The 17,185-nt window shown below is 34.9% G+C and overlaps 1 protein-coding gene across 1 annotated transcript in view; it reads right to left on the bottom strand.

The window, feature by feature from the left end:
* The window catches only part of LOC150102188 (nuclear RNA export factor 1-like), a 195,317-nt gene extending 188,631 nt beyond the window's left edge, over positions 1–6,686 (bottom strand). The window contains exon 1 of the mRNA XM_090398890.1: positions 6,586–6,686. Within this exon, the coding sequence (XP_090255016.1) occupies positions 6,586–6,682 (97 nt within the window). The 5' untranslated portion in view covers positions 6,683–6,686. The remainder of the gene's footprint in view (positions 1–6,585) is intronic.
* Between the last annotated feature and the right edge of the window lie 10,499 nt (positions 6,687–17,185).

The raw sequence follows: 17,185 nt of genomic DNA, 5'->3' as shown, positions 1-17,185 counted from the left end.
GTCAGTTTAATGTCGGTAAATGTAAAGTCATTCACTTCGGCATGATTAGATATCCAATGTCGTATTATATTGGTGGGATTAGGCTAGAAGAAACTGATGAGGCTAGGGATCTTGGAGTGTTAATAGATAGGAAGTTGAAGTTTAGGGGCCATGTGTTAAATATTGCAAATACAACTTAAAAGATAATTGCAATGCTGAAACAAAGTTCACATGTAAAGATAAGGATGCTATTTTGCCTCTTGACAAGGCCTTGATAAGACCTCGCTTGGATTATTGTGCGCAGATCTGGTCTCCTGGTTTCCGTTGTGATTCTGATATACTGGAGAGAGTACAAAGGAGAGTGTTAAAAATGATATCAGGATTCTGGAATGCTGATTATGAAGACATTGAAAATTTGGAATTTGTAGACTGCAGATACTAGCAAACAGGAAAAAGAGGAGTGATATGATTGAGACTTACAAACTTCTGAAAGGGTCATACAGGATTTCAATTGATGGATTTTTTTAAATTTATGGAGGGTGGGGGGAAGGACGAGAGGGGCATCCTTGGAAGCTGAGAATGAAGGCCGCCAAGAAGGGTGTGAGGGCTATATTTTTCTCTCAGAGGGTGGTGCATGATTGGAATGAATTGTCATTGGATGTTGTGAGTGCAAGCAGTGTGAATGAATTCAAGAATAAGTATGATAGCTTGTGTGTGTAGTATGTGGCCTCTCTCGATGTGTCTCTGACTCCCTGGAGGTCTCTCTTAATAATAATAATAATAATAAAAGAAAGACAAATAAATGCCAAATAATATTCTAAAAACTATCATAAGTATATATGAAAACAATCCAATACAAATAAGATTAAATTATGAACTATCATATATGAGAGAGAGCTAAACCAAGGAGTCTGATAGGTCCCTTTTCAACAACTCTTTTTAATATTTATCTAAATGAAATAATAAAATGAAATAAAAATTTAGGTATTAAACTTTCTCCTACTGTGAGCTTAAACATTCTCATTTTTGCTGATGACCAAATAATAATTAATAAAATAGATAAAATTTTAGACTAGGTGAATTAATTTAACTACCTAGGATCGCTGAATCTCTTAAGAGATTCAATGACAATTGCTAAGGCAGGAACAGGCCACTCTAGGCATAAATCTTTGACAAGCACGATGATATGTGGAATAGTCAACAAAATTTCCCAATAACCACATACAGTTGATAAACTACCAAAGATACAACCATAGGATTATCACTGAGGTGCAGAAATTAAATTTTAGTGACTTTCATTAGATATTCACATATGCCTTTGGCATCCAAACAAATCTTTTAAAAAGCCTGTCAACCAACTGCTATTTGTTATTGCAATTATTACTGGATTAGAAATATTATTATTATACAAACACTTCCTGGAGTCAAGACTCATCGAGAGAGGCAACAGTAAGATACATTCTAACAGAGATAATGTTTATCATACCTCATTTTAAATTGGTTCAGTGTTTATGCATTCACCATCTCATGGCAATAAATTCCACTCATCAACCACTCTCCGTGCAAAAATTCATGCTGCACTCTCTTATGCACCACACCTTCATACAACTTCCAAGAATGATCTCTTGTCTCTATCCCCCTTCCCTCCAACCCTTTGAAAAATATCCTGGGTATCTATTTGATAAGCACTCTTTAGCCATTTATGTCTCAATTAAATTGCCCCTCTTCCACCTATTGACTAGCATCTGTAATTTACATTCTCTCAACCTGTTTTCATAGTCAGTATTCCACAATCCAGATGTTGCTTTTGTGATTCACCTCTGAACGTTTTCCAGTTTGCTTCTCATCTAGGAATGCAGACAACCAAATCAATGTGCAGTAGTCCAGATGTGGTCTAATCAAAGCCTTGTACAGCAGAATGATCACATCCTTATCTCTACCTGTCATTATTATTTTTGCAATATGTCCCTTGAACTTCAATTCTTTATCCACCAATATCACATGCTTCCTCCACCACCTGTAATACAATGTCTCCAATATGATATTCAGCTTTACTTTGAGATCCAAAGTGCAAAACCTTACATTACTAGTGTTAAATTGACATCCCCCACTTGTCTGCCCACATAGCCATGTTATTCAAACTGCTCTGAAGCAGCAGTACATCTGCATCATTCCTAATAACTTAGCATCATCTGCAAGCTGAATATCAGCTTGCAAATCACTCACAACAATATTGTTAACAAACAAATTGAACAGCAGTGGCCCTAGAACAGAACCCTGTGGGACTCCACTGTAACTCTCCTACTGAGAGACATGGCACCTCTATACACCACCATTTGATATTGATTAGAAAGCCAGTTTGCTATCCAATCAACTAACTGATTTTCAAATCCCATTTGCCATAACTTATCCACCAGTTTATTATGTGGTAGCCTGTCAAATACCTTTGTAAAATCCAGAAGTATCACTGTATATATGAACCACCTGTATCCAGAACTGTAGTTGCCTTATTATAAAATGTAACTTTGTAGACCTCCTTTTAACAAACACATGTTGACCTCTAAACAGAATTTTTTCCTTTTCTGTCCAATCCTGTATTTTATTCCTAACCAATCTCTCCAAGATCTTAACCACTCCATATAAACTGGTATGTAATTTGAAACATCCATTTTGCTTCCACCTTTATGTAATGGAACAATCTTGCCCTCTTTCCACTCAGAGATTGTTGAGGATACTAAAGTCTCACTAAACAACAGAGTCAACGTAAGTGTCAGCTCCATTCATATCAAGACTTAAACAATCATAGACTTCTTCCTCATTCACCTTTAAGGAACTAAGTTGAAATATTAATTCCTCAACTTCCAGTTTCCTTAGAATAGTATCGTTACCTTAGCAAAATGATCACTGAACAACTACACAATTTTTCTGTCACTCTTCACCATCCCTATCCAACAGAGTGACCCAACAGCTCTATCAAACAGAAAAACTCACTGGAGACAGAAAAACTCACTGGGATTAATCTTAGCCTGTTTTGCTAGTCTCCTCATACTCTAATTTTACATTTCTTGTTATACTTGTCACTCTTCTTGCCTGCACTTTATAAATTGCATGCAACTGTTCACATCTTTGAAGTTTATATTTCCTCCATCATCTTCTCTTCTTCTGCAATTGTTGCTTAATTTCCATATTCAGTCTGTTATTACCATCATCAAATTCCTTGTAACTATGATCCATGCCATATTGAAAAACTTTTGAAAACTCAAGCTGTTTTCAGAGTTTTCCATAATCTCCTGCCCTGTAGTACCCTTTTACTCATGTATTTTACTTTTTATACATGTACCCTTTTACTCTGGATGCCTCTGCACACTTTCTCACCTCCCAAGTCAGGACTACATGATCATTGTCACCAACTGGTGGCAATGTTGATATGTTGTTAACAATTACATTATGCAATGTTATCACTAAATCCAGTACATTTTGCTCATGAGTTCCTTCCATCCCCAATTGTATAAGATAGTGTTTCCTTAAGAACAAGAAATTCTTTTCTCCCATAAGCTATTTCTTCTTTCCAATTTATATTCTGAAAATTGAAATCCCCCATTATTATAAAGCTTTCTTCACTAGCTAAACTAATTTGCCTATACATTTCTTTCTCATCTTGCTCATTATTCCCAGGTCTGTAACACACCCTAACTAAATATCTCTCTTTAGTAACACTTATTTCACACCAGACACTTTCAAAATCACTCTCATTTTTAACCCCTACTTCCACAGACATACATAGACACAACTCATCTGTTATCAGTAATACACTCCTCCCTCCTTTTTTTTTTTATAATTTCTGTCTTCTCTAAAAAATACTACATCAACTTCAATGGCAGTCAAGATATCATTTCCAGTCAACCACATTTCCAATATTACTATTATCTGAGGCTGGACTGTAATAACTAATGATATAAACTCTTCTGACTTATTCCTTATACTTCTTGCATTTGTATATAAACAGAGGAGGGTATAAATGATATAATCACGTAATCACAAGAAAGATATTTATTTAACCAAATATTTCGGTCTGGAAATAGCAGACCATCGTCGGTGGTATTACAAGAACAGTTTAAAAAATATACAAGCTAGAATACTAACAATAGATCGTTGAAATTAGAACATGCCGCGTGATGTTATATCACTAAGTATGAAACGAAATATTTTGAAGTAGAAACATGATTGAATTTGCTATTAGAAAAAAAAAAAAAAAAAAAAAAAAAAAAAAAAAAAAAATTAATGAGTAATCTTGATTAGGCTTTCCCAGATTTTTGATATAGATATGCAGTCATTACGATTCAGGTTGGGATGATGCAGCAAGGCCTCCACGCTTTCCTTGAACAAACGTTCAAACCTATAACGGGATCTATGTAAGAGGCGCGTTTTGGACCAAAGGATGCTGTGGTCAGTTTCAATCCCGTGTTGAGCCAAACCAGACTTTTCAGGTTTATTGTGAAGAATGGATGATTGATGTTCTTGGATTCTTTTTTCAAGAGAACGTCCAGTCTGTCCAAAGTAAGAGAGATCACAGTTGCAAGGAATTTGATAAACTCCAGGAAGAGATAAAGTTGAGCGTTTGTCTTTAGGAGAAGGAAAATGAGAAGACAATTTGTTAATAGGAGAATACGTAGCTGTTAAATCATATTTCTTCAAAATTCTTGCGATAGGTTCTGAAATACCGGAGATATAAGGAATAGGTACTCGACGTATTGAATCTTTGTTGTTTTGTGGAGGATTATAAGATGTAAGAAGACGTTGAATACTTTTTTCAGAAAAGCCATTGAGTTTCAGCCCATCATCCATGTCATAAAACAGGAATTATAAAATGTCTCATCAAAAGAGCCAAAACTAATTGTTCTACTTTTGATTATCTACAGAAAGAACTTTCTACTATCCAGCAACACATGAAACTCAATGGCTTTTCTGAAAAAAGTATTCAACGTCTTCTTACATCTTATAATCCTCCACAAAACAACAAAGATTCAATACGTCGAGTACCTATTCCTTATATCTCCGGTATTTCAGAACCTATCGCAAGAATTTTGAAGAAATATGATTTAACAGCTACGTATTCTCCTATTAACAAATTGTCTTCTCATTTTCCTTCTCCTAAAGACAAACGCTCAACTTTATCTCTTCCTGGAGTTTATCAAATTCCTTGCAACTGTGATCTCTCTTACTTTGGACAGACTGGACGTTCTCTTGAAAAAAGAATCCAAGAACATCAATCATCCATTCTTCACAATAAACCTGAAAAGTCTGGTTTGGCTCAACACGGGATTGAAACTGACCACAGCATCCTTTGGTCCAAAACGCGCCTCTTACATAGATCCCGTTATAGGTTCGAACGTTTGTTCAAGGAAAGCGTGGAGGCCTTGCTGCATCATCCCAACCTGAATCGTAATGACTGCATATCTATATCAAAAATCTGGGAAAGCCTAATCAAGATTACTCATTAATTTTTTTTTTTTTTTTTTTTTTTTTTTTTTTTTTTTTTTTTTTCTAATAGCAAATTCAATCATGTTTCTACTTCAAAATATTTCGTTTCATACTTAGTGATATAACATCACGCGGCATGTTCTAATTTCAACGATCTATTGTTAGTATTCTAGCTTGTATATTTTTTAAACTGTTCTTGTAATACCACCGACGATGGTCTGCTATTTCCAGACCGAAATATTTGGTTAAATAAATATCTTTCTTGTGATTACGTGATTATATCATTCAGTCTTATGTCGCAAGTATCCTTAAAACAACAAAGAGGAGGGTATTTTTAAGCTTCACCCTTCTATTTCTTTTATTTCTAACAGCCATCCAAATATGAAAAACATATGCCACAATTTTACATTACACCATGGTTTCAGAAGGGAAAGCGCAACACAATGCATGTGTATAAATAAACAGATCTGTAGCTGTATTTGTCTAACTGCATTGCACAAAACTTATGTTAATCAAATGTCAACCAAATTAAGTAGAAATGATTACCAGATATGAGCAGAGAGACAAGTTGCGCTGCCACATAAATTCTTCACAAGGTTCAAGGCTGTTTTTGCTCTTGGAATTATGATAAGTCTATCTAAGAATATGCCGAATTTTTAATTCTTTCAAAAAATGTATGAAATTTATTTATCTAACTAGGACAATAAACTATGACCTTTTATATATATATATATATATATATATATATATATATATATATATATATATAATAATAATAATAATAATAATCATATCAGTATTAGATCGGTGATATACGAATACGACCACACTTCCAAAGTGATTTTTAGATCTACAATGAACTCAAATGTTATTTGTATATCTTTTCTTCAAAATGACTGATAAAACTGAATTCTTACCAACATCATAAAGTTTTCCCCTTAAATTATCATAATTTTCGAACTTTGGGAAATTACAGGGAAACAAAAGTCTATTAAAGCGTTTCTAATCTGCAAGCGACACCATTGACATATTCGTTAGTATGTTTTCTGGACTAACCTACTTTATCAACCTTTAAATGATTTACAACAAATTATTTAATACAGTTATTGTCTTCATCAAACTTACGAAAATAAGAGGATCGTGGTTCTCCAGAAAAAGCCATTAAATATGCTGGATGAACACCAGTACTCTTCTTTTTTTCAGACCAACTACTAGAAGACATAGCACACAAACCAGAACATAGAAGAGTAATTTCCTTCTTCACTTTTTTGACGCTAGGGGTATTTCTAAATAAACTAGAATAACGAATTAATATAATTACGGCTATTATAACCTGTTTTTGTTTAGGAGCGTCCCTTATTTTAATACATTGGCTAACATTACTCAAAAAAGGGGTATAAATATTTTAGGGCATAATGGGTGAGTATAGAAGGCAATTATGGCAGAATAAAAGAGATGGAAAAATTTTTTGTACATACCTTGTTTTTGGTTCTATGATGCCTTCGAATTCTGATTCAAGATCCTGCTGAAGGTTGTTTATAAACGGGGGGAAGGAACATGGAGGTGTGTTTTGACGAGGGAAATAAGTTTGGAAATCCGGGTTACCATTAATAATAATATATATATATATTATTTTGTTTAGGGCCGCATTTTTTGTGGGGGGAGAGGGGGGGTGAAGCGGAAGGGTATCCTTATGTGGAAACTGGGACAGGGGTTAACGGAGTGTGGACCGTTTCGGTCCACACCCCGTTAACCCCTGTCCAAACACACATCAACGACTACGCGCGGTTAACTGAAGCTCGACACACAAAAAAATGGTATGCCTTAACAGGCACAAAATACATAACACATACTGTTCCCAATCTTTCAGACACCACTGCCTCACGACCCACACACATGACAACTCCATCAAAAATCTGTCACACCACATCCTCACACCTTACGAGATTATCATCCTATACAAAGGACTTAACTTCGCGATATCCCCTAAATACGTACCGAAAAAAGACATCATCATTGAAATCCAAGTGAAACTTGAAAATGACCCAAACAGAGACACAATATTCCAAAAAATGAACAATATTATAAATAGCAAAATAATAGTAAAACCCAACATTACTCCCAACTTACAAAGAGCCCTTTTATCTTTAAAGAAGAACCCAGATATCATGATCACAAAAGTTGACAAAGGAGACACTGTTGTCATCATCAACAAAACTGATTACCACAACAAAATAATGGCCGTCTTAAAAGACCAACACACCTACCAAATAATCCACAAAGATCCTAACCCCGACCTCATAAAACAAATAAACAGCACCCTACACACCTTAAAATGTCAAAACAAAATAGATAAAATCACAATGAGACATACAACCCCCACACTGCACGCACCCCCCTATATGTTCGGGAACAACAAAACCCACAAAGATGGTTATCTGATACAACCCATAGTCTCCTACAAGAACACCACCACAGCTCCTTTATCAAAATTTGTTGCCAAACTCATCAAACCACTACTAACAACGTCTATCTGTATGATCAAAAATACAGACGACCTATTCTGGAAAATAAATAACACTACTCCATCCCATGATGATATCCTCACCTCACTAGATGCAACTTCATTATACACCAACGTGGATGTCCCCTGAACATTAGACATCGTACACACACTACTCACTGAGGATCACACTCTACACGCACAAAATTAACACCATTAGCTTGACCAAATGACATCATTAGCTTGATCAAACTCACAATATCTGCCAACTTCTTTAAATTCAACACTCCTTATATGTTCAAATTTTCGGTCTCCCAATGGGCCAAAACATCTGAGGACAACTAGCAGAATTATTCGTGGCACACATTGAATCACTTCTACTCCCCCCCCCCCCTGGCATCACCTTTTATGGCAGATACGTAGACGATATTCTATGCATTGGCAAACACACATCTTCGCCTTACAAACATCCCTCAACGATTATAGCAACAGATCACAATTCACTATGGAAACAGAACAGAACAAATCCATCAATTTCTTAAACCTGACATTAATCAGAAGCCATAACAGGATAGTTACGAAGATATTCCACAAACCCACACATATCGGAAACTACCTCCATTTCAATTCATACCGCCCATATTCCGTTAAAAAATCATTCATCCTATCACAATTTATCAATGCTTACAAATTCTCAACCAACGGCAATTATCTTAACACGGAACTAAAGTATTTAACACAGGTTTTCAAAAATCGCAACTATCCCACACATATAATAAATTACGCGAACAGTACAGCAAAATCCCGTCTTAACAATAATACAACCAAAACAGACTTCCCGACACGTATGGTCATCAAATTGCCATACATCGAAAACACATACAAAGCCTACAAATACATTTTCAAAAACACAGACTATAAGATAGTATTCACCACGAACCAAAAATTAGCAACTCTCCTAAAACCTACTAAATCTCTCACTCACAAAGAAATATTCGAACACCACAACGTAGTCTTCAAATTTCCTTGTCAAAAAGACTGTGACATCACCTACACTGGCTCAGCTATTAGGTCTTTATGGAGTAGACTACAAGAGGACTTCAGGGATTGCAATATTCCCATTCCAGAATATCTGAATACAAAAAAAAAAAAACATCTCAACATCAAAAAGAAAACAAAACACAGAGTACAGGGAAGACAGAAATTGCAGCTCACGCCCTTGAACTAAAACACATCCCTCAAATCGACAAGGCCATAATCATAGACAAACAAGACAACGAAACAATGCTTAGAATATCCGAAACTATTGCCATAAAATGCGATGAAAATTCTATCAACGTCCACCACCCCTACCTAATTTCCGAATGTTGGACGATCCAGAACTACCAAATTAAGCCACGTCTCCGGCCCTGTAGCGACCACAAATGCCCTAATTTGGTAGATGCAACTTGCAGCCTTGACATAGCCCTACACTCATTCTGACAAAGTTCCGATGATGGTCAGACGACGACCGAAACGGTCCACACCCCGTTAACCCCTGTCCCAGTTTCCACATAAGGATACTCTTCCCCTTCGTTTCCCCCCTCTCTGCCCCACAAAAAATGCGGCCCTAAACAAAATAATATATACATATGTATATATTATTAATAGTAACCCGGGTTTCCAAACTTATTTCCCGCGTCAAAACACACCCCCATGTTCCTTCCCCCTCTTCCCCCCGTTTATATATAACCTTCAGCAGGATCTTGGAATTCGAAGGCATCATAGAACCAAAAACAAGGTATGTACAAAACATTTTTCCACCTCTTTTATTCTGCCATAATTGCCTTCTATACTCACCCATTATGCCCTAAAATATTTATACCCCTTTTTTGAGTAATGTTAGCCAATGTATTAGAATATGGGACACTCCTAAACAAAAACAGGCAATAATAGCTGTAATTATATTAATAGTGTTTAAGAGGAGTAACATGGGAATTTTCCCAGAAACTATACTTAATAGAATAACGAAATTAATTTTAAAGAGAGAGAGAGAAATTAGCTCAAAGTGCAAGACTACTTCATTTTCAATATTAGGGTGAAACAGACAAGAGATATTTAAAGAGCACGATTTTATAGAAATATTTTTACATCCAAACTAAGCTGATACAAAGGGAAAAATTGAATAATTTCAACCTTATTTATTTGTTTTCAGATCACAGCAGCATTAACAATAATTCCAAATCGCATTTCAGTGTAGCACGGAAAGTTATTTCTCAAATGGAGAGCATAAAATAAAATAAAATAAACATAGTAACTATTTTCGAAATCTCTTTACTCAAAAGCATGAACTGGCATGTTATTCTGATAAATTTCATAAATTCTAATTACATCAAAAAAAAAGAATCAGCTAACGCCTTTTATTCCCTTATAGGGAGTATGCGATGCCTTTATACCCTATCTAGCATTTGGAGACTGAGTGGGCAGTTCAATCTCCACTGGTAGCCAATCTGGGGTAGCGGACCCATGTCTATCACTAATACTTAGGTACCAAGAGATGGCAAACAAGCCATCTCTTGGTACCTAACCAAGAGATGGCAGGTTATTCAGACAGTAACAAGATATGTTACTGTCTGAATGTTGTGGGTACTACGGTCGATTTTCTTGAGTTTACGGGATAAAAAAACCTGAGTTTCCGGGAGGAAAAACTCGCTTGCCCGGGAATCGGTCGAAGAAAGGCTTAGAAAAAGTTTGTCCAGTCGACGACTAGACTTGAACTTAAGTCTGACTTCAAGCGACCAAGCGCAGAGAACACAAGCACCACTTCCACTGAGCTACATATATTTTATTAACAACAAAGCATCTATGTACAATCTGAATAGGAATAAATATATATACATCTATTTACAATTATATACATTTTGTACATAGTATGCTCATTTTAATTGGCATTTTTTCTTTGACATTTCTTTATAGTTTCTTTTTCACCTTGTGTCTATTATCTGTGTTCATCCAATCTTTTTTTACATGATAATCTGCTCAGTGCCTTGCGTTTCCTAAAGTCCTTATACTTCATCTGAGCATTTCCCCCCCCCCCTTCAATATGTCATGCATTGATATCATTCTATCTTAATCACTTATATTAACATTTAAATTACTATTTCATACATCCTATTTTACATCTATTTACAATTATATACATGCTGTACATAGTATGCTCATTCTAATTGGCATATTTCTTTGACATATGTCTTTATGGTTTCACATTGTGTATATTATCTGTGTTCATACAATCTTTTTTTACATGGTAATCTGCTCAGTGCTTAGTTTTTACTAAAGTCCTTATAATTCATCTGAGCATTTTTTTTTACTGAGCTACACAGGCCTTCTAATTACATTAAATATAATTAGAAGGCCTAATGAATAATAATCTCACACTAACAATGAATTTTAATACCAGTAAACAAATATCAATTATGAAAGAACCATGACTTTTCGAGAGAGAGAGAGAGAGAGAGAGAGAGAGAGAGAGAGAGAGAGAGAGTTTTAGAACAGATAGCTAAAAACCTGAATTTCCAGAGGAAGAATGGTCCTTGTCTAGTACAAACAATCACGGTACTGGCTCTAGGGATACTGGCGCCCCAATGCAATTTTAAGTTGAGCGCCTCATGTCTTAATTGGTGAATGTGCAATGCATGTAAAAAAGAAAGACGGTAGTGAAAAGTACTCCAGTAACACAACACCCTGGACCAGCACCCGGCTCATCTAGTACTTCTTCCAGCTTTATAATATGCATACCAAAAACAATTTGCAGTTTTTGCTAAAAGCTTTTACAATATGAGGCCTGTGTAGCTCAGTGGAAGTGGCGCTTGCGTCCTCTGCGCTTGGTCGCTTGAAGTCAGACTTATGTTCAAGTCTAGTCTCCGACTGGAGGAACTTTTTTGTAAGCCTTTCTTCGACCGATTCCCGAGTTAGTCGATCTCTGGCACGGGCAAACGGGATTTTCCTCCCGAAAACTCGGGTTTTTCATCCCATAAATTCAAGAAAATCGACCGTAGTACCCACATTATGTCAGACAGTAACATATCTTGTTAGGATTAGGTACCAAGAGATGGCAGCACTTGTTTTCCAGCTTCTTCATCTAATTAGTGATAGACATGGGCCAGCTATCTCTGATTGGCTACCGGTGGAGATTGAACTGCCCACTCAGTCTCCAAAAGCTAGATGGGGTTAAAAGGCCTCGCCTACTTCCTATACGGGAATAGAAGGCGTTAGCTGATTTATTTATTTATTTTTACAACATATTTAGTGCATATCCGTATTTAATAAAAGCCATTATTAAAATGTGTTGTGCAATGCATGTAAAAAAGAAAGACGGTAGTGAAAGGCACTCCAGTAAGGTAGTGAAAGGCACTACACGCAGCTTATCGATATGCGATAGCATTTCACTAGTTATATATAGCATCCAAAGTTCAATCTATAATGACGATACGATGTTGGCTGAAAAGACTAAGTTAGAATACCACCAAGCAGTGGAAGAAACTTTATAAGACCATTTTAAACTAATTTTCAGTAAACTACTCTCATGAGAAATGGCAGAGATCTTCTCGGAAACACGTGTATTGCATCTGGCAAAAAACAGGCAAACTAACAAGGGAATATACCAGTGGCTACCGGCGGAAATTTTAAGTGGGAGCGCTGCATATACAAAATAAGAAAAATAATTCATTTTTTTCCTGATCAGCAACAAATTTATTAATAAGGAAATTTACTTATTAAAAATTGCTTTATTAAAAATATTTCACCCTCACCACAAACACACAGCAATAATAAAAGTTTTTCGTACACAGAAATAACGCACGCAAGCATACAATTTATCTGTAGCGACTCTGCTCAACGAGCAGTATCGGATTCCACATTACGACACTTAATCTAAAGCGTTAATCGAACAATTCCAATTATTAACTATTCAGTCAATGTCAAAACATAAGCTGCAACCTTTAACATGTTGTATTGCATTTATATAATGTTGTCAGCATTGTTATTATTTAGAAACAGAAATAAAATTTAATTTTTTCGTTTTTACTTTGGGGATGCTGCAGTGCCGCAGTGTTTATGTACAAGCATGGGCGCATAGTATTTTTCTTGTGTGTGCGATTAACGTTCAGCGCCTTTCCAAAAAAGATTTTTTTGAATCAAGTGTGAATAAAACGAACAAGAAATGAAAAACAAATGAAAACCGCTTTAGAGTATAATGTTACCTACGGATTAGTCCTGCTTATACAAATTTTTTCAAGTTATATAAATTTTCAAAATAATATAAAACAGATTTATTTAAATATTCTTTACATTAATTTTGCATTAATATATAAATTAATTTTGAAGATTCAACGAAAATAGATAAGAATTTTACAACAATGTTTCGCATTGGACTCGAGAGTTCGCCGATTATTTTGTGTCGCTGACGTCGCCGTAACAGCCCGCTAATATAACAGGGGCTCGAATGTCGAGAAGAATGAGTTATCAGTAGTAATCCGACTTTTAGGGCCGAACCACATGCATCCGATCCGATTAAAATTGGGATACGGCCCATAACACGGAACTCAACAATTAATCATAAATTGATGTATGATACATCAAAAAATAAAGAAGAACTATTTTAGGTATCTTTTCGTAAATTTTCATCAAAAATTACAGTGATATAATCAGGTCCAGGATACAATTTCAGAATTTATTTGTTAGTTTCCGGGAAGATCTGAAGGGGGCCCAAACGGAAGACGATGTACATTCATAATTATGTGCCATTCGTTGTTTAAACTCTTATCTCATATTTTTTGACATCTTTTAGGCGCCTTTTCTTCTGCGGCGCCTGTGTATATTGCACACTTCGCACACGCCACCAGCCGGGCCTGTGTATAAATCTCTACTGGAACATACAACGTTAACAGGCAATGTACTATACTCGAAACTTGAGTACCTGTGGCACTAATTCAGTGCAAACCAGTCAAAAAAAGTTAAGTGTATATGGAATATATAAATTCCGCATTGATGTAAGTCTCATTAACTAGTAGATCTGGCCCCAGTTATAATTATCCTTCTACAATGAATGGCAATAAACACATACGTAAGATCTGTGTGATGTGCGCGATTATACTGAGGAAATTCAATATGAAGACACAAGCCTATGAATAAGCAACCTAGTGCTAAGCATAACTCAAGCACCCATTTGTTTGCTCATGCTTTTAAAAGCAAAAATATCCCTTTTCAGGTGTAATAATAATAATAATAATAATAATAATAATGCATATCAAGGATTTAGGCCTAGTTCCGGCCTTAGAAGTCACCGTTGAATCTTTTAAGAGAACGTCCTGGTTTTTTTCCCTAATGGCTTGTACTTTAAGGCTTGTTTTCGTAATCTTTCTATTTTCATTCTTTGAACGTGTTCCATCCATTCTTGTTTATATTTTTATTTTTTTTTCAATTACTGATTCCTGATTAAATTCTTTCATAATTTCTTTTGTGATCAAATAGAGTATATTTTGCAGTTTTTCTCATAAACTTTTCAGCTGCTATTAATCTTTGTTTGTCTTTTTGTTTTATTGTCCAGATTTCATCACTTCCATGCAATAAGACTGGTATAGCTAATGTATTGTATACTTTTAGTCTGGTTTGTTTTTGAACTAGGTTTGGTTTAAATATAGTGTTAATTACACCTGTTATTTTTAATTATTTTGCAATTTTTACGTTTATATCTTTTTCATTATCATATGTGATCATACATCCTAGGTAGTTAAATGAATTCACCTGTTCTAAGATCTTGTTATCTATTACTATTTTCGTTCTTGCTGGACCTTGTCCTTTAAAGGCCATTGTTTTGGATTTTTCTGTTGATATTATCATACCATAATCTTTGGCTATCTCATTTAGATCTAAAATAGCTTTCTGTAAGTTATCTTCAGAATATGTAATTATTATTTGGACGTCGGCAAAAAGGACAGTGTTTAAGTTCACTGTAGGAGAAAGTTTAATACTTTGATGGAAATTTTTATTCCATTTTATTATGATTTCATTTAGGTAAATATTAAAGAGTGTTGCTGAGAGGGAGCATCCCTGTCGGACCCCTTGGTTTATCTCTCTCGTATATGATAGCTCATGATTTAATCTTATTTGTATTTGATTATTTTCATAATTACTTATGATAGCTTTTAGGATATTATTTGGCATTTGTCTTTCTTTTAATATGTTAATTAATATGTTTCTTTTAACTTTGTCAAATGCTTTTTCAAAGTCAATAAATGCAACATGTGTTTCTAAATTGTATTCTCTTCTTTTCTCTATTATTAATATTAGGCAAAAGGCCGGGTCTATACATGATCGTCCTTTTCTAAATCCATTCTGTACTTCTAAAATAAAATTTTCGGAATATTTCATTAGTTTGCTATTTAAAATTCTCCTATATATTTTGTAACAGGAATTTAGTATGCTTATACCTCTAGTTTTTAGGGCCATCTCTAGTACCTTTTTTAAAAGTAGTAATCACAATTGCTTTTTCCTTTCTATTGGGGGGTTACCAGTTGTATAAATTTCATTTAAAAATAATAGGAGTCTTTCTTTGAATCTTGTTCCTGCGTATTTATATAGTTCTGAACCTAGCTTATCTTCTCCAGGTGATTTTCCGTTTCTTGTTTCTTTCAGGCTGATTTCTAATTCTTCTTGTTATTTCCTTTTCATTTTCATTAAATGTTTGCTAGTTGTCTTTTTTAAAATATTTACCTGTCCACAATTCTATAGAAATTTAGAAATTCTTCTAATATCAATTCGATGTTTAATTTTATGTTTTCTTTGATATCTGCATTTAAATGTTTTAAAATCTTATATACATTCGGTATTATTTTATATAAATCATGTTCTAAATTAGAAACAAATTTGTTCCATGATTCTCTATGTTTTTTGCTGTCTTCTCTTTTAGCTATGGCTCTTATTCTGAAAGATTAGAAGATGAAATAGAATATAAAATAATAATAATAATAATAATATAACACCTGTTATTCCCTTATAGAGAGTAAGCGAGGCCTTTTTATCCTATATAGCTTGTGGAGACAGAGTGGACAGTTTAAACTCCACCAGTAGCTATCAGGGATAGCTGGCACATGACTATCATTAATTATAGGCGACAATTGATGAAGAGACTGGCATACAAGTGCGGCAATCTCTTGGTACCTAACCCTAACAGGATGTGTTGCTGTCTGAAATACGTGTAATGTGGGTTTTCTTGAGTTTACGATAGGAGAAACCCGAGTTTTCAGGAGAAAAATCCTGCTTCCTCGTGCCAGAGCTCGACTAACTCGGAACTGGTCATAGAAAAGCTAAGAAAAGGTTCTCCAGTTGGCTTCTAGATTTCAAATATAAGAAATCTTCTAGCGGCCTAGCACAGAGGTTGCGATTTCCACTTCCACTGAGCTGCAAAGTATAATTTACCTGTAAATAATATTAAATTCAACAAGCATTATAGGAAGCATAAATTTTGCTTCATAAGCAAAGTTACGTTATTACATTGTAAAATATAAACGAAAACGAGTTCGTGTTTTTATTATTCTTCTTCAAAGACAGAATTCACATGGGTCTTTTTCATAAGATGGTAAGTTATCTGGTCTCGTATAGAAATGGAAGAATTTGCTTTCAGAAACTCGTTTCTCATCCAGAAAATCACAAAACGTAAAGAACAACGTATATATATAAAAAAAAAAAAAAAAAAAAATCAGCTAACGCCTTTTTTTTTTTTTATTCCCGTATATACGGGAGTAGGCGAGGCCATTTAGCCCTATCTAACTTTTGGAGACTGAGTGGGCAGTTCAATCTCCACTGGTACCCAATCAGAGACAGATGGCCCAAGGCTATCACTAATTAAGTGGTACGCAGTGAAGAGAGACGGCTCAAATGTGCCGCCATCTCGTGGTCTCTAACCCTAACAACGTATATATTTAACAAAATATTACACTGACCTCATAATGTTAGTTTTTAAGGCTGTAATTACAAATAATAATCTTCATAAACCTTGTAATCATTAATACTAATTAACACAACTTTAAGTTATTTAGTACAAGACGATTTCATTTTCCTTCCCCATACATTTGATAATACATAGTTTAAACTTTATTAGTTTAGTTTTCTTCAGCTGACTTACACTTCCAAACTCGAGCAAGATGATATATCGATATACGGAATATCATAATCATAAGTGCC

This window comes from Typopeltis vanoorti, chromosome 10 (genome assembly GCF_054136105.1).
Source record: "Typopeltis vanoorti isolate ZY-2024b chromosome 10, IOZ_Tvanoo_1.0, whole genome shotgun sequence".
Lineage (NCBI taxonomy): Eukaryota > Metazoa > Arthropoda > Arachnida > Uropygi > Thelyphonidae > Typopeltis > Typopeltis vanoorti.
The sequence above is the reverse complement of the archived record's forward strand: the minus strand, read 5'-3'. Positions and strand labels throughout refer to the sequence as shown.